The 26,646-nt window shown below is 35.8% G+C and overlaps 1 protein-coding gene and 1 long non-coding RNA gene across 2 annotated transcripts in view; both read right to left on the minus strand.

Moving 5' to 3' along the window:
- Positions 1 to 1,485: 1,485 nt before the first annotated feature.
- Positions 1,486 to 5,165, minus strand: LOC133060964 (uncharacterized). Its single transcript, XR_009693876.1, has 3 exons — positions 4,863 to 5,165; positions 2,202 to 2,590; positions 1,486 to 1,646 (listed from the first exon to the last, which is right to left on the minus strand). It is a non-coding gene; the product is annotated as an uncharacterized LOC133060964 (long non-coding RNA).
- A 1,062-nt stretch (positions 5,166 to 6,227) lies between these two features.
- Positions 6,228 to 26,646, minus strand: part of BMPR2 (bone morphogenetic protein receptor type 2) — a 150,942-nt gene continuing 130,523 nt past the window's right edge. Inside the window, exons 11-13 of the mRNA XM_061148992.1 lie at positions 19,996 to 20,168; positions 14,844 to 16,123; positions 6,228 to 13,583 (exon numbers count right to left, since the gene is read on the minus strand). Coding sequence (XP_061004975.1) covers positions 13,333 to 13,583; positions 14,844 to 16,123; positions 19,996 to 20,168 — 1,704 coding nt within the window. The 3' untranslated portion in view covers positions 6,228 to 13,332. The remainder of the gene's footprint in view (positions 13,584 to 14,843; positions 16,124 to 19,995; positions 20,169 to 26,646) is intronic.

The following is a 26,646-nucleotide window of genomic DNA, read 5'->3' on the forward strand; positions in this document are numbered from 1 at the left end:
AGCTTCCTCTCCTCCCCCTCAAATAGTTCAAAAGTCAATTACTGACCTTTTTGGTTCTTGCTTACACAGTCTTCATTTTTTAATTTATTTTTAACTGTAGTATAGTAGATTTACAATGTTATATTAGTTTCTGGTGTACAGCAAACTGATTTAATTATACATATGTATATAATCTTTTTTATACTCTTTTCCATTATGGTTTATTGCAGGATACTGAATATAGTTCCCTGTGCTACATAGTAGGAACTTGTTGTATATCCCTTCTATATATAGTAGTTTGCATCTGCTAACCCTAAACTCCCAATCTACTCCCTACCCAAGCCCCTCTCCTCCCTGGTAACCACAAATCTATTCTCCATTTGAGTCTGTTTCTGTTCATAGATAGGTTCATTTGTAACATAGTTTAGATACCACATATAAGTGATACCATATGGTATTCGTCTCTCTCTGACTTACTTCACTTAGTATGATAGTCTCTAGTTTCATCCATGTTGCTATAAATGGCATTATTTTGTTCTTTTTATGGCTGAGTAGTATGCCTTTGTGTATGTATATGTACCACATTTTCTTTATCCATTTGTCAATGATCATTGGTTGTTGACTGGATGTTGTGAATAGTGCTGCTATGAACACAAGGGTGCACGTATCTTTTTGAATTATAGTTTTGTCCAGATATATACCCAGGATTGGGGTTGCTATTTTTATTTTTTTGAGGAAACTCTATACTGTTTTCCATAGTGGCTGTACCAACTTACACTATGAGAATATCATTTTTGATGTTGCTCAAGATTTTCATGTTGAAAGAGATCCTCTTTGAAAACAAATGGAAGTCTTAAAATTTGTTACAGGAGAAACAGCCCTCAAATCCAAAAAGATTTGAAAGATTGGGGAAATAATTTATCTTTGGAGAACTTGAGAAAATAGTGGCTCAGATTTAGATAAAAGACAAAATAATATGGAAAACTATCCAACATTTCTGAAATAAGTAACTGATGTCACGCTCTGATCATTTGGGGTATTTCGGTTTATCAGGATAGAGGCAGTGATGTCTCGTCCTTCCCTCACTATCTCATTTTCATCTTTACTAGTAAAGGAGATATCAACAGCTTCATTTACCATCTAACATTTCTAAGTCAGTTCTTGGAATTGGGGAAGTTCCTGTCAGTTTGTACAGTTGAAGGCATCTTAATGGAAACTTAAAGACACAAAAGCTTTAGAGTAAAAGAAAAAAAACTGTACCCATTTCCCCCTTCTTATGATACCATACACAGTAATACTTAAGCTGCTCAACAATTCTGAATATTGACAGGAATGAAATTTTAAGGTAGAAAATAATCAGAGAAGAGAAAATACAAGGAGGGAAAACAATCAGAAATTGTTTTCTCAAAAAATTAAGTATCAAGAAAGCCAAAGTAAAAATAGTTAAAAAAAAAAAAAAAAAACCCTAAAAGCTAAGTTTGCTTATAAAATGCCTTTATAGAATTTTGCTAAATTTTGATAGAATTCTGGAAAATGCCATTGTTTCATGAAAGGGTTTGGACAACTTGCAATGAGTCACCTCTTCCAATGTCTCAGGAATTGTACACCATGTTTCATTGCAGGGCTGTAGTGAAGTCATAAAGAAGGTCATGATTGTCAAATCCAGGCTTTGGAGAAAAGAGAAACTGGATTAGTAGCTCAAATCTTCTTAGTCAACAAAATGCACTGGACTCTTCTAATGTAAATTATGTTCATAGAACCTGTACTGCTTATTATTCACAATCAATAAGAAAACACTATGAACCAAATTTGGGACGTGTAGACACTGAAAACAATGGAGAGGCCTCTAGCTCTTGGAACATGAAATAAGAGAGCCGCCTGGTGGTCAACATGAAATAAGAGCCGCCAGCAAGCACAGGCTTGAGGCTGAGGGAGAGTGATTTTACTATTAACATGACTGAAAAAGTAAAGAGAAAAAGACTCTATCATAAAAAGCAACAAGATAAAAAGCATTTAACTGAAGGACCTATTTCCCAAACCCACTTATTCTAACTCACTTTTTCCAGAACCATGCCTGCTGAATGTAGTTTTATAGGCAATACTGGTATTCATTTCTTTAAAACTCTGTTTTAAAAAAACACATCCACATGTTCTCTCAGTGCTTATCATTTTGGTCAATTTTAACCCCAGAGGTGTGCCATGAATTTCACAAAGTAACTTACGGAATGACCTGCAGTTAAGTTATTGCAGTTCAAGCCCTCAGGTGGACTAAGAAGTCTGAATTAATAGAAGTTAGGTGAGAGTCTAAAATATTTTAAAAACTATTTTAATTTTCATCACTCCAGGTGGTGGATCTCAAACGATCTTGCTGTGAGAGTGTTCCGCCTATAATCTCCTCTAAAAGTTGTATCGTATCCAGTCTTACATTTAGGTTTTTAATCCATTTTGAGTTTATTTTTGTGTATGATATTGGTATCAGCATCAGTTCAGTTCAGTTGCTCAGTCATGTCCGACTCTTTGTGACCCCATGGAATGCAGCACGCCAGGTATCAGTATATCAGTCAATTAAAATTGGAACTTCAGAGACAGGAAAAATTGATAAGGCTCCCTCCTGGAAGTAAAAAGATAAAAATCCAGTAAGGAGATAAATAAGCAGCTATAGACTATAGATGGAATCGAGCAGTGGAGGGTAAGGATGGAAAGGAATTTAGAATTCCTTTAGAATTCTTTGTTGCTTTAGAACAATTTAGAATTTCAGGTCGAGAAGAATGAACCAATGGCAACCTGATAAGGGTACTGACAAGATGACTGGCAGCGGATATTGAACTGCTTGGAGTAGGGAGAAAATAAAAAAAAGGAAGACTTAAGACCTATCAAAATAGCTCACAAAGGAGTTTTAGAACTTAGTTAAGAAGGTGCATTGGGTGTTAGGAGAAGGAGACAGAGGTGTAAGAGGTTTTATTTCAGAATTTTCTCAATTACTTTTTTTTTTTTTTTTTACTTTTCTAAATGTGAGAAGATGTGACTTACAGAGGGCATCACCAGTGTCACAGAGAAGCAAGTTTAATAAATGTATTTGTTTGCTTAAAAAACTAAATAAAATTCTTGCTTTAAAAAACCCAGGTAGTTCTGAAGTTCCGCATGACATTTAAAAGAAAATAGCTTACTTTCCTGCATACATTTCTTTAGATGTCATATTTTCTCTGACATCTTACACTGAGTATGGGTTCAATTTGTGGAATCGTTGCTAAGCAAAGGAAAACTTCCCTCTTACCTGTCTTATTTATCACAATTACAAAAAACAAACACGCATTTGGGAGGTTTGTTTCCTTGGATAGAAAACAGTTTCTGGGTTTTCTACCTTCCTTTCATATTAAGTAGAGAAGAAAGGAAGAACTCCAGTGTTAAGATGTTAAGCTGCCTGAGGACGTGATGGGAAAGGGAAGCACCAGTCAAGAGAAGAGCAGCTCGCTTTGGAAGATCATGTCACTACAATCAACACAACCTCTGCAGTATCTTCCCACCTCCCCCCACTTTAGGATATCTTTTTGTTGCCATAGTTTAAGGCTGCTTTTAATACTCTTTTTATGGGGCAGGGTAACCCCCAAAATATCCCAGTACAATAATTTGTCAACAAGGTGGTCTAATAAGGCACACAGTCAGAAAGATAGAAAGTTGTGTGTGACTTACTTAGGGAAGGCTCTGTACTTGAAGTGTTTCTACAGAAAATAGGTGAAAGGCATCTGCATGTATTTTTTGAAAGAAAAATTTGAACACATGATGTCAAAAATGTCTCTTTTAAAACCTATAGTCTCCTCTGTTAGCTGTACATTCCCTGAGATTCCTTTTTAATCCTGACCCAATCTGCTTCCACTTCCCTACCATCACTGACTCAGCCTTGGTTCAGGCTCTCATAATCTCTCATGTGTGAGTCTCCATACTCAACTATACTTCACTCTCTTCCTCTCAATCCATGCTTTATACTACCAGCTGAGCTATCTAATTTGAACCTTCCCTGCATGAATTCTCCCACTAGTTTCCAGATAGGTCCAAACTCTCAGTATAGTATGCTAGCGTTTCTGTGTCCTAGTCCTCTTTGGGTCATCTCTTTCCACACTTTCAGCTAGCATTCCAAACTCTACATCCCATCTGACAAGAAAAAGCTCCACCCTTTACAGCCTCGAGGGCTTTGTGGATGCTACAACTTCTGCTTAGAAGGTCACTGCTCATCTCTTAACTAATTCCTTATATTTTAAGATAATCAGTAATCTCAAAAAGAGAAATTCTGACTCAGTAAGACTGGATTAGCTTTCCTTGCCATGTCCATCCATAATACCCCTAGTTTTCACTCCATCATAGTACCTACAATCTGCACTATAATTTTCTTCAAGTCTACTGTGAGGCTGGGCTATGTCTTTTACCTCCTACTAGTGTTTGCAACACAACAGGTGTCAAAAAAGCTTTTTGATGATCCTTCAAAAAAGGAACTTACTGATAACTGAAATTGCACTTGGCTTGAAGTTCCTCTCATGTCCCAGTCCCACCACTCTCCTTTACTTTATCCTGCCCATCTGTGACTCTAAACTTCAAATTACTTCTAGGCCTTTCCTACTTAAGAAACTTCAACCTCCCTATTGTCTATGATAGCAAGTCCAAAACCTGGCTTTCCAAAGTCTTAATGTCTGTTTGGTTCTACATGTTCTGCTTTATATCCATTCTCTATGCTCCTTTATTTCTGGTCATTTCAAGTATTATGCTTTCATTTTTCCTATTGAAATCCCACTTGTCAAGACGCAGCTCAATAATCATTCCCTCATTGAAGTCTTCCCTAGCTCTTGGAACACATATTGAACATTTAGTTTATCACTTATTTGGGCACTTACATGTCATCTTGCTTGATGTCACTACTTCTTGGATGAGCCTTCTCTCCTCAAGATGGCTTCAGCTCCTGGGGGGCAGGAATCATGTCACACTCAGTACACAATAATGATTCAATTTTAAGAAAGTGAATATATTATTTATATTAATAAAATGAAGGCAGCCCTAATATGGAATTTGGCCTTAAATTTGAAAGACACCAGGTAGTGCAGTGGTAATGGGTCCACCCGCCAACACAGGAGATGTGGGTTTGATCCCTGGTTGGGAAGATACACCCTGGAGGAGGAAACGGTAACCCGCTTCAGTATCCTTGCCTGAAAAATCTCACGGAGCATGGCTGCCTACAGTCCATGGGGTCACAAAGAGTCGGACACAGCTTAGCAACTGAGTACAGCACGAGAGATAAAAAAGATTAGTCATTATCTAAGTTTGCCCTCTGCAGAGAAGTATATAAACTGGGAAGATGAATCACACAGGTGTAGGTGTAAATGAAGAGTAATTTTACTTGTGGCTAGTCGTGACTAAAGGTTCAGCAGTTCACTACTATACATTTTCCCCAGGTCATCATATTTTCTCTAGGGACACTTAGTCAATCATCTTAAATATTACATAGTGGGTTTTATAGAGGACTGCAATGGTACCCTGTAGCATTACATTGTTAAGGTTGGGCATGTGAGTCAAAAGGAAAAAGATACCCCACACCTATTCTCCCCTACAATATTTTTTAAGGTGACAACAGAGCATATGGGAGTAGACCATGCTTCTCCTCAAGCAAAAATTCCTTCTAAAAATACAAAGGTCAAAAAAAAAAAAAAATACAAAGGTCTAACTGAAAAGATTATCTGATGCTATGAAGCACAACTGCATTGTCAGGCCAATAAAGATAGTTGTTTTGATAACTTTTCAGTAATCTCAAATTGCTTCATGTAATGTTCCTGGCTACTCTATTGAGCCACCAGGTGATTCCCATTTTTAATTTTGAGTTTCTCTTCCTATAAGCAGAAACTGAAAACTATATAGTTCAAAGCAAAATGGAAAATACTTTAGAATCTCATCTTTAGAAGGTCTGTGGCTTTGGGCAAGGTGTTAGACTTCTCTGAGTCGTTTTTTATATGTAAAATGGAAATAGTAAATTGCATTTTTGTAGAACTGCTTTAAGAATTACCAACATACATAAAATAAATAACACCATACCTAGCATACAGTGAGTGTGCAACTATTATTCTAATGTTAGTTGATTTTTTTTTTGATGTATCATACTAAGTAATGAAAGTCATACTATATGAAACAATTACTTTTCTGATGCAAAATACCTAAAATATCATACTAACAATCATATTTGCTGATCACCTCACAAAATCAAGATACAATCACTGTTGTCATTAATATGATCTTTAATAAATGGAATAATGCACCATTTTACAGCAAGCCTTTTTTAAACCTAAAGAACTCCCTTAAAATCTCCTTCTCCAATGTCTCTGTATCAATACAATCTTTTTATTTAGGTTTATATATATCAAAGCATTTACTTACAATTATTCATAGAAAACTCTTTAGTGGCTTAATGTCAGCTTCCATAGTGGCATCCATAGATAATGCAAAAGAAAAGTGATTTGCTTTATTTCATACTCACACCGATCCATCAAACACAACTTATACAGCATAGCAAGGTCTCAGACGGCTTATACAAAAGCAAAATAACTGAAAGCAATTATTCATAAATTCATATATGATATTCTATTGGTAATGTAAGAGCAAAACACACCAACAAGAGATACCCGTTAACAAGAAAGAGGGTTCTGAGGAATTGCCAATATTTTTCAGCCTTTCTCACTAGAGAAAAGCATCCTCAGAAATGAATACTCTGTAGCTTATGTTTCTCCTGTCCATTTAGAAAAAGCACGGTGGCTACACATTTCCATGTTTCGGCTACTACAACACCCTAAGAGTTAGTGTATTTTACAATTATCCACTTATCTTCATCTGAAAAATTATCAACAGAAAATTAAGGATGATTCCAGCTTATACAAACACTTACACAATATATCATCTATGGAAACATGACAAGGCATACAAAAACTGCTTAAATAAATAAACGTGACCATAAAAAGAAAAGCCACAGACTCCAAGCGATTTAGCATTAAACCAGGACTTATCTTTGAATTTCATCTTTTATTAATAGCTCAGTTTTCTTATTGTTAAGCTTTAAAAATGTGTTTCCCTATCACACTTCAGAGGATTGGTAATAAGGTGGAGAGCCTGAGACAAGAGACTTGTTACAAGTAACTTCACTGCAAGGATTTTAAATATACAGCTTACTAATTTGGAGCCTGAACTTGTCTGGAAGAAAAATTCTATTTGGATGTGATGATGTGATAAATAGGTTACCATAGGTTACCTTCTCAAAACCATCTTTATTACTAAAGCTATAAATTCACTAGTTCACTTTTCAAGACAGTTTAATAATGTTAATTTACCTCTTGAAAAATTTTATTTCTGAGGAACTACTTTACCAAATTCCCCCATTAAAAAATGAAACAAAATTAACTGTCTCATGTATAACTATTTAACCAAACAGAAATGGGTTGAAGACTGCGCTTCAACTCTAAGGCCTACATATGCCGTAACATGTAGTCAATTAGTTGAGTCATTTCCCTCTATTCAGTAATTATAAAATTGGGCAAGTTTTTATGATTAATGAAATCTGGTATCTATGTAAGTTAAGTCAAATCATAGCATGAAACATTAAATGAACTCTGTGTGTAACAAAAATTTAAATATTCAACTGTATCTAATTGCCTGTTTGCTATCAATTGAAGTTTTTCAATGTGCAAAGGGATGAAAGGGCCCCTGAGTTTTTAAGTAATACTATGTCTATAGAGTGAGTCTAAAACAGGAAGATGGTTTTGAAATCTTAAAGTACAAATAAAATGGAAAAAACCTACATGTCGTCTTTTAAAACATTAAAGACAAAAACAAGTTGCAGTTTAAAATACAGCAATTTGCTTAAATATTGTCATAAACTGGACGAGCTAATTGGTGATAAGATTCTTTGTCTCTTACTCAGATTTTAAAATCTGGGTCTCAAATTTAAAAAATTAATTTTATAACATTTAATAGTAACACAATGGATATCACAGTAATAATGGAATTAGAATTTTCAAGATATATTTATTTGGGGCATAATTTTAATACACAGCATAAATTCTTAAATATTTATTTTTCAAATGTTACCAGCCATGAGATAAACCGTAAATTTTTCTTTATATGCACAACACTCAATTTTAACCAGTCACTTAAAAGTTAAATAAAAGTTGTAATAGTCCAGTCTATGTTGCAAAACAATGATAAGTATTTCAAAAGTGGTCTGCAAAAATGTTTGTAGATAATACTTGATTGTTGTAGGGTTTGCTTTTGAAAGTTAATCTTGCATTTTGTGTTTAATATTTGATGCAAAGAAACATGTAAAATGTTGTGGCTCAATCATAATGCTAAGCCAGCTGCAATATAGGTTAAAAGTAACAGTAAAGTGATATATAATTCTGCATGCATGACTTTTTAGTTATAAACTATTGACAGTATAAAAATCACAAAACTCCACAATTTGATAAAAAAATGTTAGATAATATAAACTGAAGTGCTGATTTGCTGACAATCCGATGGTTGGATCTACTGTCAAATGGAAAAAATCTTAATTCTCAACTCTACCCTATTTAACTATAAATGGAGTAATGAACTTGAATATAACAAAATATAATTTTAGGTATTCTTAAATATAAGTAGGTATGAAAATAAAACTGAGGAGAAAATGGTAAAGGAACCAAAGAAATTTTGTGTGAAGAACTGAGACTTTAGTGTCAAGAAGCTTGAAGCATACTGAATAACAAATATTGGAGAGGATGACCAGTTGGTCATCCTCCTTTTTATTTTATCTGCTGGTTAAGAGGAACAGATACAAAATTAAACAGGAGGGAAGCAGAATAAATGTGAAGAAAACCTTCCAGACACAGAAGATTGCAAGTCAGAGTAAGACAGAAACTAAGAGGTGAATGAAGTAAAGTAAACCCAGAGTGCCACCCTGGGATTTCCTCTTTTCTTGTATGTTAATCAGGGAACCAGTAGAAAAGCCTACTTTTGATAATATTTGTATAAACTAGTTCAAATAGTGATTTGACAGATTTACTTAATCAAGGATTATCATCTAGGAGTGGGTCACACAAGGTAGTTTTGGCTAAAGTTTACATAGTTCAGAATCTAAAAGTTAAAATGAACTTTTATTTGCTGATGAGCAAACTGACAGTAAAAGGTATGAATATTTAGAAAAATCTTGGCTCTGAAAGACTCCTGGGGTGTCTATGGGAAAATAACATAATTTCTAGGATAACTGGTCTAGATAATCAACTACCATGTGTGTACAGATTCTAAGTTTAAGAAGTTAGCTTGGAAGATAGAATAATATATATAGCAATCTGTGAATAGTTATTGATATATGTAATAGCCTGCATACAACTGGTAGTAAGTTTAACATAAATTTATAAAAGGTTATATAGAAATACAATGTAATCTCACATTCTAGGAGCTAATTACCTCCAATGAAATATTTTTATAAATAAGAAAAAAAAAAAGTTTGTTGAATTTCATCTGGCTTTTAGAAGCCAAGATGGAAAATATTTTAAATAAACATACTTGCCAAATTTTGTGATAATTCCCACTGAAACACATACTTGTTTGAGAGTTCCCACCTTTATTTAATTATTGTCACATTCAGAACCAACACATTTTCCAGAGTGAGTGGATACACCTAACGAAGCTATACAAATTGCTTTATAAAAACTGTATTTCCTTCTATCCTTCCTACAGCCTCTTCTATTAGTTAACTGAATTAGTAAAATTTTCTAAAGTCATTAAAAGTAGAAATTTTCAAAATGAAGTGCAAGGACTGATGGGACACATTAAATTAATTCCACCAAATCAAGAATGGAATCAATTTAGGAAAAGGTCTCTGTTCCCACAATTCACCTTTGCCTTTCCCATTTAGTTTTGCAATATAAGAATGTCGGGAGTGAAGAGAAGTTAAATGATTTTTAAGATTCATGATGGCACATGTGGAACTGAATTTTATCTTGAAATTAGTAATTATTTCTCAAGCAACAAACACCACAGACATGTCTGTACATCTTGTGTTTTCCTCACTCTAAAGCCATTAAGGTATCTGGTTTGGCTTATATTCAAGCCACAATTGTGCTGGAGTTTAATGACTAAATTTCTTACAAAATGTTAGTCTATCAAGCATCCTGTCATACAGCGTGTAGGCAGTGTGGTGTGGATGAAAGAGATGTGAAGAGAGCAGGCCTAGGTTAGAAAATCACAGCTTTGTCAATTACAAGGTACAAACCTCAGGCAAACTAGTTAGCTTCTCTTAGCTTCAGCTTCTCCTACTGTAAAATGGGAATATTAATCATAATTCTCATATGGTTGTCATGAGGAATCAAAGAGATAATGTATTTATATTCCAGCATTCAGTATGTAATAAATAGCCAATTAGTATCTGTATCTACTCCTTTGCCTTCCCGTAACTTTTCACACCAGTATTCTTTCCTCCCCCAACTATGCATTTAAAAAGAGGGAACTTCTTAGGAACTATCATTAAATCATTTTGTCTACATTCAATTAAAATTACGTTCTTTCAAAGACTTAGTTCTGATATACAATTATGATAGTTAAGGGAATTATTCTGATTACCTATTATGATGCTTTTAAGGTTATAATACTTTTAAGGTTGAATTTTAGTATTTTTTTTCATTAAATGAATGGCCTCTTATTCAAAGGGACCCAAATGCTTTTCTACATGCAAAAATTTTTGCATACAGTTAAATATTAGATTGAAGATACATTTATTATTAAATAGTTTGCAAATGAGTATTTTATGTAATTTTGCTTGCCTGTATATTTGCAAACAGATTCTAAATCAGTCTGAGGTAAATTTAACTTAAAATTTATTAAAATGATCTACACTCTCTATTTCTCCTACTTTACCAAGAGTCTGCTAATAAAAACATAGAGAAAGAAAATTATTTGTTTTAAGCATGCTTGCATAAAATGGGAAACTATAAGGAGTTCTTTTAATTTGGTATACCAATTTTTGAGAGCATTTTACTACTAAATACTAAAAGATCCTGAAAAACTTACAATCAACTGGCCCAAACACAGTGTAGTAGAATGTAAGGCAACTCTTCTTCTGTCTGGAAAAGATCAGTTAGACCTCAAATAGTTATTTATCTTTGTTGCTTCCAATTGAAGAAGAAATGTAAGTTATTTTGACTCAAAGGTGTTCTACAATTACTTAAAAATAATATCCTGAAATGCAGTTGGAAGACATTTAAAATTAAGAGAACCAAGGGAAATTTTACAGGAAAAATATAAATATTCATTACATAGATAAAAAAATAAATGAAAAATTTTTATGCCAGACGATTGAAAAATATATTAAGGGTCTGAATGAACAGAAGGGCCAATAAAATACAAAAGGTGGAAATCTCGGGCACTAGCAAAATAATGTCATTTCTAAGATTTTAAAACCGTGTTCAGCAATCCAGCTGAATAAATGGTTAAGCACTGTGACATCTCTCTTCATAAGATCACAATAGATGGCAAACAAAAGAAGGCTTATGTACACAAGTAAGTCACACATACGTATTTCGGATAGCAAATTGAGAAACAGAGTCTATCTTTAGCTAAGTGATGCGGATAGAAGAATATGAGTGAGAAAACTTTGTTCAGGAGATAAAAACCTCAATCAGGAATTTGTGTTTTCCTGTGAGCTTTTTATCTCCAGAGAAATCTTAGAACTGAAAGTCTATGAAGTAATCTGAGAATCTGGGGGGAAAAGTGAGCTCTTCCATTGTTTGCAAACTGATAGAAAATAATTTGTGCTTATAAAAAAGTCCCTTATTTGACATAAAGTGCTTTATTTAAAAAGAAAAAAACATGCAGAGGTTGTTTTAGAGACGATTATCAGTAATGAAAGAAGCAAAGGAAGCTTTAAAAACAACATGATACATGATGTTATCACTAAAAGGTACATTCTAATATAATGTAAATCATAAAATGGTGCTCACATATCAAAGATGATGTAAAAACTGGCAAATGGAAAAACTATGAAAATAAGATTAGTGAAGAAACACAGTTTAGAAAAGAGAGAGGTAAGTCCCAGTCTGCTCAAAAATGACAGGTTTGGCAGCAATTCTTCCTTTCACAGGGACTTGGCATGCCAGCTGAATGATTTTTCCACACAGTGTTTTAGGTCATGGGAACAGGAATAATTTCCAGATAAAGTTACCAGGCCTCGTTTGGGAAAAGAATAAAAAATATACTACAGGTTCACAGCTATGAATTACTTTTGAAGTTATTTTAAACAGGATGTAATTTTATTTATGTCAAACACAGCATATTCAGAGAATGAAGACTATAATACTACATTGTGTTAACCATCTACCTACTTGAAAATTCCATAAGGAAAGCTCTGTAAGTTTTCTGATAAAAATGTGCTTCTTAAATAAATGAATATGGAACACAAACATATATATAAAAAATAAAATGGAAAACAGCTAATATTTGACTCACTTTTTGTTCTGTGCTCTTACAAACTTCCAAAACCAGAAACCAAGTATGTTTATTAAAATGCCCGGAAGGAAATGTTTAGGATTTGGAAGGATAAAAGAAATGGCATTTCAAATTAGGTTTTGGTAGTTCCTTCTTTAGAGCCCTTTGAGACAATGTTTCTGCATTCTCCATAAGGAGAGAGAAAGCAAGAAATCAGGTAGCTGCTTTCTCTTGTGCAAAAACTCACTGTCAAAGAACTGACCTGCCAAAAGTATGGAGGGTGGGGAAGGAAAATGTTCATATCTTGGAAGAATGTGTGCTCTGTTAGGAAGAGAGCTTACGAGAAAGCTTATTTGTGGCCTATAGACTATTGCACATTCAAACAAAACACAGAGAAAAGAATGTCCAACAGATAATGCGTTCAGGAACATATCAACATACAAACTAGCTTGTGCCCAGAAATAAAACATGGATACCAGACACCACTGCAGTCAAACCTGTCTTAATTTGCTTCTGATTTAATGACCTTTAGAAACTGGTCCAAACTGATTATCAGCAATACATTGTTTCTGCTTTTTCTTAAAAAAATATTTTGAGACCACTTTTGATACACACACATATAATTCTGTGGTCATAACAGACAAATATAACTTTAGCGAGACTAAACAAAAGTGCAAAACTTAAAAAAAAAATTAAAAAATATGGAAGCATAAGCTAAATTTTTCTGCATAGCTGAAATCTATTTAAAGCAAGTCCTTGTTGCAGGGGTAGGAGGGGATACTGACAGGAGGATAAAGCAGTTTTTTCTTTTAATGTCTTCTGCACATTTAAATGATGCAAAAAATAATTTCACTCCATAGGTTTGAAAACATTTCACAGACAGTTCATCCCTATATCTTTAGACACCATCGTCGTGGCGGTGCCTCCATCTGCAAGGTAAACAGTGGTGCTGGATTTGGAATGCACTGCCCTGTCTTTGCCATTGTTGTTGACCTCACAGTCCAGTGGTTCAGTGGAAATGACCCAGGTGGAGGGGCGCCACCGCTTAAGAGAATAGGGAGTTTTCACTCGTTTCTTGATCTTTTCACCAGATCCTGATTTGCCATCTTGTGTTGACTCACCTACTGAAAATAAAAGTGCAGAAAAATGAGCTATACATAAAGAAACTACTAAAAAGTGAAAATTAGGGTTGTAAATGGATAAGAGATCAAATGAATGTCTACAGGAGAAGCTAACAGACATTTCTTGAAATTGATGATGCCAAATAGTATTTTTCTAACTTTATCAAATTATTTTTGAAATTCTTTAAGCACAGTGTTTCTATAATTGGTTGAATTATTCTATAGGCAAGGAAAAAAATATAGAAAAACCTCAAAAAGCAAAAACAGGAGAAAATTCCAAGTTCTCAACTGTATTCTCAAATCCTTTGGTTATTGGTAAAAATCTTAACTTGGCAAAATGCATTTAATCTTTCTATTTCATGATCAAAGCAGGCACCTAGAATATACTTATTTTTCAGAAGAATGACATAAACACTAGAGTGCAAATTTTCTAGTGATTTCTCCTTCCCATACCTGGCAAAACATTTTACAGATGTGGACCGTTGCCATAATTTATGTCAACTCTTCAATACAAGCTACTCAAGCAAAGGGCTAGGTTCTACTGATTTTTTTGACAGCCTGATCCCATTAGCCCATTTTGTAGTCTTTGACAACAAACATAAAATGTGACTTTTTTTTCGTAACTGCTATCAGTCTAAAAGAGATATCATTTTGTACAATTATGACTGTCTTAGTGAGCTCTCCTGTCTTGTGTTATAATCCCTCAAGGGCCATAAACCAAGTATCAAGTTATTTGTGTAAGTGGCTAAGGGCCCCATAGCACGATGCTATAGGCACACAGCTCCTGAAAATACTGACATGAAAAACCAAGAATAACTCTGTAGTTTCTTTACAGTGACTTTTCTGAATTTTCTCTGCACTTTTCAGATTTATTAAGATTAGTCTGATAAAGCCTAAATGTGTATATAATAGGTATAATATGCTCAACAAAGTGTTTCTAAAGTTGTATCGGTATCATTTTACTTGGATGCTTTAAACTAGAAAGTACAAAATCTCAACTATGCACAGCAAGTATGTGAGCTGCATTATAAACCAGAAGCTACATAAGGTACACATTAAATCGGTAATTATTCTGATTATTGTGACACTGACTTTTTAATTATCAGCAAAAAATTACCTTTTTAAAACAAATGTCTACTTACTTTTGAAATCCAACCAAATGTGGTAAAAGTAAATAATTGCTAGTTGAAACATAATCTATTTCTAGCTAAATATATTTAAATGGTCTCAAAATCCCTCCACTTACTCAATCCCTCCACTTACACTGCAAACTGCTTCCATCAAGGACATTGGTGGCTGAAAGATCCAGAGAATTAGGCCTCTGTGCTCTTTTAGGCTTTGATGGTCCAGGGTCTGCTACTGTGCTTGGAACACCCTGTGTGAGAACTTCTTGCTCGGAACATGGATTGCTGTTGTTGTTGTTGGAATTAGTTCGGCCGCCTTCTAGGGGCCGTTCTCTCCTGTCCACAAGACGATCCAGGACACCTTCATCATGGCCAGCCTGCTGCTCTCGTCTCAGTAAAGGTTCATGCTCATCAGGACTGGAATTAATGTTCAGCCGAGTGTCCTCACCAATGAACTGATTCTGCAGCATCTCTTGGGCTCTGTGTGCCACCGCATTAGCTGTCTGGCCAGATGGTACGACCCCATTGGCATACTGAGTAGTGGCAGCATGGGCATTAACGCCGTGGTTTCTGCCAGCCACACCATTCATAGTGACGGTCACTATGTGAGGTTCTGCAGCATTGATTGTATTCATCTTGGCAACTCCAGTTTCTACTTGTTTCAAGTTTGATTTGTGCTTGCTGCCAAATTTCAGTCTGGGCTCCTTTGTTGAATTTTTGGTGTTTAAAGGCAAACTAGTAGGTCTCTTAGGAAGGTTCTGTTGCTTGGGGAGAGGATAGATCTGAGCGGGTGGGACATCAGGAATTAAACATGCTTGGCCATTTGCAGCCTGTGTGAAGTCCTGCTGCCCAGTCACTTCAACTGCAAGCTTTATAAGTGGGTAAAGCAAGCTAGAACTGGTACTGCTCAGTGGGTCTGGCCCACTGAATTGTTTAAGAGAATGCTCCATGAGATTCTCATCAGAACTTTCCTTGAGGTTTTTATCGACTTCTTTTGGGTCCAGCTTGTTGGTCTCCAAGTCTTCTTCGGTCAGTTGTAAGCAGACAGGAGTTGGCCCGACTGGCTGTGACACATTGGTGGCATGAAGACTTGTTTCATCTGGGTATGGCACCTCGGATATAGTGGTCATGCCGGTACTTGGAGTTAGGCCAGTTGTGTTTGTGGTTGTGGTGTTGGTAGACAAGCTGGTGACGCTCGTTTCAGGGCTGGGGATTCGAGCTTGTGCTTGCTGCCGTTCATAGTTAATTGAGTTTCGGTTCTTTTCCCCTATGGTCAAAGGTGTGCTGGACATCGAATGCTCAGAGGAAATGTTCTTCACAATGCTGTCAGTGTGATGGATAGAATCTTCAATGTATGAGGAAGAAGAATAATCTGGATAAGGGCCAATCTTTGGCACACGCCTATTGTGTGACAGGTTGCTTAAAGAAAGAAAAAAGTGTCATGTTGAGAATATATTTATGACAAAGTGACTCTTCAAGTTTAACAACTCTGATTTTTAAAGTACAAACTGCTTTCTCATTTATTCCTAACCCACGTTATTCTTAAAGCTATTTAAAAATTCTAACCAAATGCTAATCATGTATTAACAAATATTAACTAAAAATTTGCTATAGGCTAGTTTTACACTAGCTGTATATTGTCACCCTGCTTACTTAACTTATATGCAGAGTACATCATGAGAAACGCTGGGCTGGAAGAAGCACAAGCTGGAATCAAGATTGCTGGGAGAAATATCAACCACCTCAGATATGCAGATGACACCACCCTTATGGCAGAGAGTGAAGAGGAACTAAAAAGCCTCTTGATGAAAATGAAAGAGAAGAGTGAAAAAGTTAGCTTAAAGCTCAACATTCAGAAAAGTGGTCATGTATGGATGTGAGAGTTGGACTATAAGGAAAGCTAAGATCCGAAGAATTGATGCTTTTGAACTGTGGTGTTGGAGAAGACTCTTGAGAGTCCCTTGGACTGCAAGGAGATTCAACCAGTCCATCCTAAAGGAGATCAGTCCTGGACGTTCATTGGAAGGACTGATGCTGAAGCTGAAACTCCAATACTTTGGCCACCTCATGCAAAGAGCTGACTCATTGGAAAAGACCCTGATGCTGCGAGGGATTGTGGGCAGGGGGAGAAGGGGACAACAGAGGATGAGATGCCTGGATGGCATAGCTGACTCGATGGACATGAGTTTGAGTAAACTCATGGGAGTTAGTGATGGACAGGGAGGCGAGCTGCGATTCATGGGGTTGCAGAGTCAGACACGACTGAGCGACTGAACTGAAACTGAGTTTTATACCATTTAAGCCTATCAGAAAACTGATGGGGATCTATATGATTTTTATAGATGTTCATTATTTTAGTTTGTAAGAGTTATTAATTAAAAAAAAAACACCCCTATAGTTTTGTAACGTTAGCAAGTATGTCTTGATGAATTGTATATTTGCTCAATTAGACATAAATTTCCATGAAAGGAGGAACCAAGGCACTTGTCTTTTGTGTTTCCGTAATTCTAGATACACAGTGGCTACTCAACAAATATTTTACCAATTAAGTTCCAAATGGTAAAAAGAACACAAGATTTTAGGCTGTTCCAAAGTGCTCCATTAAGGGGCATACTCTAGCAAAGGAATGTATCTTCCTAGGTAGAGACTGAGCCATATCAATGGAAGTCCTAGAGCCTAGAGTATAAGGCAGAATGTGATACTCAGATTTAAAAAAAAAAAAAAAAATCAAAGACTCAGAACTGCTCTCCAGTTACCAAGGGTTTTACACTTTCAGTGTCACTTCTTGAGAATGATGGTTCTTGAGCAGCATGCTGTAATATACTTATGTTTTTAAAAATAAATGCCAGGCCAAGGTACCAAAGCAACCCGATATTGTTCACAGATAGGTTTTATTTTTTACTTTTATGTTGAATCTAAAAAACCAAACAAATGAACAAACAAAACTAAACAGAAACACAGGCAGAGATGCAGAGAAAAAACAGGCAGAGAAGAAGGGGTTGGAGGGAAGAAGAGGAATAGGGGAAGGAGATGAAGAGGTATAAAATTCTACTTTCAGAATAAACGAGTGATGGGTATGAAATGCACACTGTGGGGAATATAGTCAATAACTATGTGATGTCTTTGTATGGTGATATACCATAACTAGACTTATGTTGGTGATCATTTTGAAATGTATAGAAGTAACAAATCACTATGTTGCATAACACGAACTAACATAATGTTGTAGGTTAATTATATTTTTTTTAAAAACCCACAGAAAAAGCACTAAGATCTGTGGTTAACACAGGCAGAGGAGAACAGGTAAGGGGAATGGGATGAAGGCAGTCAAAAGGTCCAAGCTTTCAGTTATAAGATAAATAAGTACTAGGGATCTAACATATAGGATAAAAACAATTAACACTCCTGTATGCTATATATGAAAGGTGTTAGGATCAAGATCCCTGGTGGCCCAGTGGCAAAGACTCTGAGCTTCCAATGCAGGGTATGCATGTTTGATCACTGGTTGGGGAACTAAGATCCCACATACTGCTTGACATGGCCAAAAAATAAAACAAACAAAAAAAATAAAATGAAAGCTGTTAACAGAGTAAATCCTAAGAGTTCTCATCCCAATGGGAAAAACTGTTTTTTACCTATTTCCTTAATTTTGTATCTATATGAGAATGATGAACATTTACTAAACAATTATGATAATCATTTTATGTATTAAGTCAAATGATCATTCTATACATGTTAAATTTACAGAGTGCTACATGTCAATTATATCTCAATAAAACTGAAAAGAAAAATAACATAAAAGTGAAGGGTAGTTTAAAATCAAGTATAAACAATCAAATACAGACAGTGGGAACATTAACAGATTACAGGAGAAAAGCAACAACTAAAGGAAAAGTGCTATGAAGAAAAACTGATGAAGTTACGAGGGGAATGACAGGAAGGGGAGGAACAGAAAAGCTTTTGTATTGCCCAAGAGGGATGGGAGGAAAGAGCCAATACAATGAACCCTAGAGTAGAATGAATGTTAGATGAATTACAATTTGGAGGAAAATTCTGAAGTCACCAGACATGAAGAGCAGCATGTAAAGGGTAGAACTGAATGAGGCAAACATGGCCACAGCAAAGGAAAGCATCCAAAAACAAAAAAGCATTTCCTCCTCCAGGTTAAGGAAAGTTCAAAAGCACTTAAAGTAAAAGACCTGACTGAGGTACAAATAGCATACTAAAGTAGACAGAGAATACAGAGATAAGCGGTGATGGAAACAGAAGACTATCTTCAAGGCATTTGTAAGCTGAGAAATTTATATTTAGAAATGCTAATTTATATCTTCCTCAACTTGCTGGTATATTAATAACAGAAATAAAGGTTTATACCCTGAAGGTAATTCAGTCCAAGCACAAGCAGTGTAAACCCAATGTCGGATCCACAGTTCAGAATATGAATTTTCTTAAAAATTAGAACAACAGAAAATATCAAAGAAAATGATTCAATAATTCAGTTATTTTTTATCTCAATTTTCCGTGCTTACTCTTTCTTTCCTGAATGCTTCTCTGAAAAAATTTTATCATGTTTTATTTAGATAAAATGAAAATTTGTGGGAAGACTTTATCCCCTAAACACAGAATGAAGAAACACAGATTACATGGTCTGAAAAGTTTCAAGTTTCAGAATTTTTTCTAAAAGCCCTTCTAAGAAGTTCTAATAAAGATAGTTTTAAAAAAAATCATAGTTCTAATAAAGAAATGTCTCATAAAATAAAGCTCATGATGAGACAAAAAGACTTATGAACTGCTTTCTTGTAAAAGTAGCAGCATTCTATAAAGAAAGACCACTGGATAGGGAGCCTGGAAAGCCTAGTTTCCAGTGAAGCAATGGTTAGATACATATGCAAGTTCACAGTTCTATTTGCTTTAAACAAACAAAATTCAGGGGAAAAAGAAATAACAACCACAAAGGATAATCAAGACAAAACAGTATGCAGAAGTACATATAAAACTTTTGGAACTATGAAAATGCTTCTCCTTTATTATCATAGGGAACTTCGTGCATTAACAGACAAAGACTGATCTTTTACTGTATTGTTAGATATGAAAACCCATGGATTTCATCTTGCACTTACACTAAACAAGAACATTCAGTAAAAGAACAGGAATACTGAAAGAAAAATTATGACATCAGATTGCATGAGTTAATCATTGTATGCTTAGACTGTTTTAATAGTATTTATTTCCTATTCTCTAGTATCAGATTTAAATTCTGACAGACGGATTCCAAACCCTTAGTGTCTTACCGCTCATTCTGCATAGCAGTAGACATTGGATTGACTGTTGGGCTCACAGACTTGTTTCTTTCCCATATCATCATAAGTTCAGCCATCCTCTCTTCAGCACACTGCGCAGTAAGCCGAGCCTCTGCATCCTGGTCCCAACAGTCTTCGATTGTCTCCTTAAGTGATCTCACTGCCTGTAATAAAGTATATGTCAAACACTGTATCTTGCCAAAACATAACTAAATTTTTTTAGTGACATGAGGTGAAAGAAAAAAAATCAATTTTATTTAACCCATTATTTTACATAGCTATAATATCTTAAGACATCAGAGATTTGTAAAGGGTCGTATTTCTCAAAAGGTGAGGAACAAGTACAGTAAGAAATTTTAATTGAACTCACTGAAGAATTATCCATAAGAGTAAGCAGCTGTAGTAAGTCATATGTTTCTTTAATGCCATGTGTTTCTGTTGTTGTGGATCCAGGGCACTGTTATTTCAATCAATAGCCATTAATTCTACTTCAAACATGAGTTTAAAAAATTTTGACACTAGACTGTCTTCAATCTCTAAGCAAGCTTTTCCTCCTTTACTCCTAGTAGTGTGCTTCATTCCAATTATAAATCTTAAAAGCCTGACATCTTCTTATTTAAACTAGTTTCATTAGTAGTATCAAAATCAGCCCCATTCTGTAACACTCATATATATCAGTAATGAACAGCAGTGTTCCGTTTGGAGAAAGTTGGTGCAAACTCCCTTTTAAAAGACAGACTTTATATACTTTTGATGGACTGGCATCCAGAATTCTTACTCTCACTTGTACTCTGATTTTTTTATTAGGTGTCAAGCTCTTCACCTGCCAGTACATTTCTTGTATCTTCAAGACACTTTGAAAACAGTAAGGCCAGGATTGCCAGATTTAACAAGTAAAAATATAGGATACTACTTAATTTTAATTTCAGATAGTTGGACAAATCATTTTTTACAATAAGTATAGTCTCGCCAATTCATAAATCGAACTATTTTATCTGGCAAGCCTATTTTAAGCTAAAAATTCTTGTGAGGAATCTTGGTACCATTTTTAATGTTTCCTAATAATTTGTGTTCTGTAACAACTTGAACCTGGGGTCTCTGGGAAACATCTGCTGTTGCTGTTGTTCAGTCACTCAGTTGAGTCTGACTCTTTGCGACCCCATGGACTGCAGCACACCAGGGTTCCCTATCCTTCACTATCTCCCAGAGCTTGCTCAAACTCATGTCCATTGAGTCAACGATGTCATCAAACCATCTTGTCTTCTCTTGTCCCCTTTCTCCTCCTGCCTTCAATCTTTCCCAGGATCAGGATCTTTTCTAATGAGTCAGCTCTTTGTATCAGTATTCGAATTTCAACTTCAGCATCAGTCCTTCCAATGAGTATTCAGGATTTACCTCCTTTACTATTGACTGGGTGGATTTCCTTGCAGTCCAAGGGACTCTCAAGAGTCTTCACCAACACTACAGTTCAAAAGCATCAGTTTTGGGGTGCTCAGCCTTCTTTAAGGTCCAACTCTCAAATTCATACCTGACTAATGGAAAAACCATAGCTTTGACTAGATGGACCTTTGTTGGCAAAGTAATGTCTCTGTTTTTTAATATGTTGTCTAGGTTTGTCTGGGAAACATGATAGTGTTCTTGCTAAACATATGCTCACTGTGTACATGCACCATTGCCTACCCTTAATACCATTTTCCCCTGGCTGTTCTGAGTTGTCTGCCTCAGGACAGTATGGATGATTCTCCAATCCTGCCCAGAACACAGATCAAAGAGTATATCTTTTAAGGCTCAACTTTACTTTGAGTTTTGAAATCTATTTAAAAGTATGTTCCAGGCTCTTTTGGGTAAAAATTAAAATATGAACAATAGACATAAACACCAACTAATAATCTTCTCATTAAGCAATAAAAATCTACCTATTTCTCAAGATATGGAAGAAACTGAAGAATAGATAATGATAATCTGGAGTTTAATAGCAAGTGCATCACCTCCCTGAGGTAAAAGTTTGGTGTTTATAAGTATGGTTGAGTCTGTTATCGATAGTAGTCACGTTCTATAAAGTTGCTGTGTACTGAATTAATGATGAAACATTAATCCTAGAGGAAATACAGGATTAGGGACCTGCGAGTCTCTGAATATAACATTTTCGTCAACTGATCAATAAATAATCTTGTTTTATTTGTTTCTGTTTAAAGACACCTTTTAAAATATATATTATCAGTTTAAGTCAGATAGAAAAGGAGAAATACTGTATGACATCCATTATATGTGGTATCCAAGAAGAGATGATACAGACGAACTTACAAAACACAGAGAGACTCACAGACGTAGGAAACAACTTATGATTGCCTGTACACACTGTATTTAAAATGGATAACCAACAGGGACCTACTGTACAGCACAAGGAACTCTGTTCAATGTTACGTGGCAGCTTGAATGGGAGGTGAGTTTCAGGAAGAATGGGTTTAGGTATACGTGTGACTGAGTCCCTTCACTGTTCACCGGAAACTATCACAACATTGATAATCGGCTATACTTCAATACAAAAAAAAAAAGTTTAAAAAAATACATAAAATCATTTTATTAACTTGTACTCATGGCCATAGCACTACACCTCATGCCGTAATGGAGTTCATCTAGAACATGTTTTCCTTTCTTCATAAGGAATGTCAAACTTTCCTTGTGCTTAGGAATATCACCTAAGAGTTCAACGTTATACTTAAGGGCCATTTTAAATGGTGAAATCACCAAAAAATGCAAAAAAAATGCGAAAAATAAGGCAGTGAATACATAGCAAAAAGGATACTTGTTTATAATACGAGAGGAAACATCATAGCCTTATTAGACCTCCAGCTGGGAACACGTACATCTGAACTCAAGTTTTTCACTGCTCTGCACACACACACAATAACTGGGACAGTGATCTGACTGTTAATTTTGGATTACATTCACACTTTAGCAAGTAGTTGAATTCCAAATATGAAATTCGTGAATAATGAGGAAAGACTATATTTAATGGATTTAAAAATAACTTGGATTTTAAGATAACTCAAGAAACTCAAGAATCAATTATAACTACCTTTTTATGATAAATATACGTAAAAACTAGTTATATATTTACCTTAGTAGATTTTAACATTGGTTTGAAAAAATGAACTGGTCGTAAGTTATGAAGAGAGGAATTTTTCTTTTCTTTTTGAAATAATTTCAAACGTACTTTTCTTTCATGATCTTGACATTTTAAAAGACTATGCAGACCTAAAAGTAGACCAGTTACTTTTGAAAATGTTCCTCAATTTATCTGATATTTCCTCCTGATCAAATTCAAAGTTTGCATCTTTGGCAGAAAATCACAGGAGAGATTTGTGTTCTTCCCATTCTTCTTCCTATCATGTACACATTTTTTATTTGTCCCATTACTAGAGAAGTTAACCTTAACAACGTGACTAAGCTGGTGTCTGCCAGGTATCTTTCCTGTAAAGTTCCATTTTCCCTTTAATAATTAATCACTGTTTTGGGAGGGGGAGAGTACTCAAAGCTCCTGTATATATCTTGTTCTGCATTCAACTTTTCACCCATTGCTTTCAGCATCTCTTGTTGATTCTTGGATGAATCAATTATTTCTATGACCCTTGCCATTAAGAAGACATTTAAAAAGTGATAGCAAATCCATAACAGGAATGTAGATAAAGTGCATATAAGTAAGAAAAACAAACACCTTTAAAATATGCTAAAATGCTCAACCTTATTCACCACGTTGAGGTAGTACAATGAAGTGGTTAAGAATATTAGTTCCAAATTTGTAGTGTTAGTACCAGCTCAATCAAGATCCTGGTTTCAAACACTGCCTTTATTATTTATTAGGTGCAAATCAAAATAAGATTTATTTTTACCTAACACATTAACTGATGAGAAGAACTGACTCAATGGAAAAGACCCTGATGCTGGGAAAAGTTGAAGGCAGGAAAAGGGGATGACAGAGGATGAGATGTTGGATGGCATCACTGACTCAATGGACATGAATTTGAGCAAGCTCCGGGAGCTGGTGATGGACAGGGAAGTCTGGTGTGCTGCAGTCCATGTGGTCGCAAAGAGCTGGACACAACTGAGTGACTGAGCTGAACTGAACACATTAACAAAGACAAATAACATTTCATACCACCTAGTGGTAGTGACGGAGAAGGCAATGGCACCCTACTCCAGTACTCTTGCCTGGAAAATCCCTTGGATGGAGGAGCCTGGTGGGCTGCAGTCCATGGGGTCGCTAAGAGTCGGATGACTGAGTGACTTCACTTTCACTTTTCACTTTCATGCACTGGAGAAGGAAATGGCAACCCATTCCAGTGTTTTTGCCTGGAGAATCCCAGGGACGGGGGAGCCTGGTGGGCTGCAGTCCATGGGGTCGCACAGAGTCGGACATGATTTAAGCAACTTCGCAGCAACAGCAGCAGTGTTAGTGATGGGAAAACAGGCACTTATATATTATTATTGGGAATGCCATCAATTTGGAGGGTACATTTGTATTTTAAAACTTTCCCAAGAAAAAAACTCTAGGTCTGGATGGCTTTTGGAATGAATTCAACCAAACATTAAAAAAATATAATAATAATGCCAAGTCTTCACAAGTCTTCCAGGATATCAAACAAGGGAAGTTATTTCCTAATTCATTCTATGAGGACATCACTCAAAACAAAGCAGAGCAAGGAACTTTGGGGGACATTCCTCCCAAGCAGCACTGAAAACTTTGCAAATGTCAGAATCAACTTTACTGAAACTCTGGATGTAAGACAAATGTTAACAGCAACCAACTTAAAAACATAAGTCGGAGGAGAAAGGCCACTGAAACAGCCTAGGAGAACTGTTGTGTTTTAATTTAGTGCTGCCCCTGGACTGATGGCAAGTATGAAGATGGCAGTCTGTTTTTCCCAAGACAGGTACCTGTTCCCGGAGGGAGCAGAGTGACCTTGTTTCTAAGGAATTATGCTGTCTGTTTTGACATGTCTTCCCTTGAAGATCCAGTGCAATAGGCCTGTCTTTGTTCTGCCTAACTCAACTCTCTTAGCATAGGGAAGTGGCTACGACTAACTGGAGAACATTCTTTGGAAAAACTGAAAGACCAAAGAACAAGTGCTATAGCCTGGGGCAAAATATAAGTTGAGGCACACAAAAGAAATGCTGAAAGTCAAGGAAGAAAAGCTGGGTGTGAGAAACTTTGGGGAATAAAGGCACTGAAAATCTGCATATACTGAAGAGTCTAAAAATCCACACAAAGGTTCAGGGCAGGATGCATGCTCAGAGAAGATCACAAGCTTTCACAGCTGGCTGGCTCAGCCAATAAGAAGTCTTGGCTCAGTGCTAGCAGGAAGTGAAGTGTTAACAAAGGGCCTGAAGACAAAGCCAATCTGCAATGACTTGGAGAGTCTTTTCCTTTTTTGTTTCCTTTTTGTCCATAATGATATCCAAAACATGTATTTTAAACAAAAAATTACAAAGCATGGGAAGAAACAAGAAACTATGCCCCATTCACAGGAATGAAGAAAGGAACAGAAACTGTCCCTCAGGAAATACAGACATTGGAGTTACTGGCAAAGACTTTAAATATGCTCCAAGAACTAGGAACCATGGATAAAGAATGAAAGGAAACTGGGAAAACAATGTCTCAACAAATGGAGAATAGCAATTAAGAGACAGAAATTATAGAAAGGAATTAAAAAGACACTTGCAAGGTCAAAAGTAAAAACACTGAAATGAAGAATTCACCAGAGTGGTTAATTGAGGATCTGAGCAGAGAGAAAAAAGAATTACCGAACATGAAGACAGGAAATAAAAATTACCTAGTCTGAGAAGCACAAACAAAAAAAGAATGAAGAAAATGAATAGAGCCTAAGTGAAGCACCATTAACCACATCAAAATACACAAAATGAATGACAACCCAGAAGAAAAAATGGAGAAAGAATATTTGAAGAAATAATAATTAAATAACTTTCAAAATTTAGTAAAAGAAATAAATCTACACATCCAAGAAACTCAATGAACTCAAGTAGAGTTCCATACCGAGACACATTATAATCAAATTATAAAAAGCCAAAGAGGAGGAGAGAATCTTGACAGCAGCAAGAAAAGCCACTTGAAATACACAGTTCAGTTCGGTTCAGTCACTCAGTCTTGTCCGACTCTTTGCAACCCCATGGACTGCAACACGCCAGTTCTCCCTGTCCATCACCAACTCCCAGACCCTACTCCAACTCATGTCCCCTGAGTCGGTGATGCCATCCAACCATCTCATTCTCTGTGGTCCCCTTCTCTTCCCGCCTTCAATCTTTACCAGCATCAGGATCTTTCCAAATGAGTCAGTTCTTCACATCAGGTGGCCAAAGTATTGGAGTTTCAGCTTCAGCATCAATTCTTCCAATGAATATTCAGGACTGATTTCCTTTAGGATGGACTGGCTGAATCTCCTTGCAGTCCAAGGGACTCTCAAGAGTCTGCTCCAACACCACAGTTCAAAAGCATCAATTCTTCAGCGCTCAGCTTTCTTTATAGTCCAACTCTCACATCCATACACGACTACTGGAAAAACCATAGCTTTGACTATACAGATCTCTGTTGGTAAAGTAATGTCTCTGCTTTTTAATATGCTG

Source organism: Dama dama, chromosome 8 (genome assembly GCF_033118175.1).
Source record: "Dama dama isolate Ldn47 chromosome 8, ASM3311817v1, whole genome shotgun sequence".
NCBI classification, from domain to species: domain Eukaryota; kingdom Metazoa; phylum Chordata; class Mammalia; order Artiodactyla; family Cervidae; genus Dama; species Dama dama.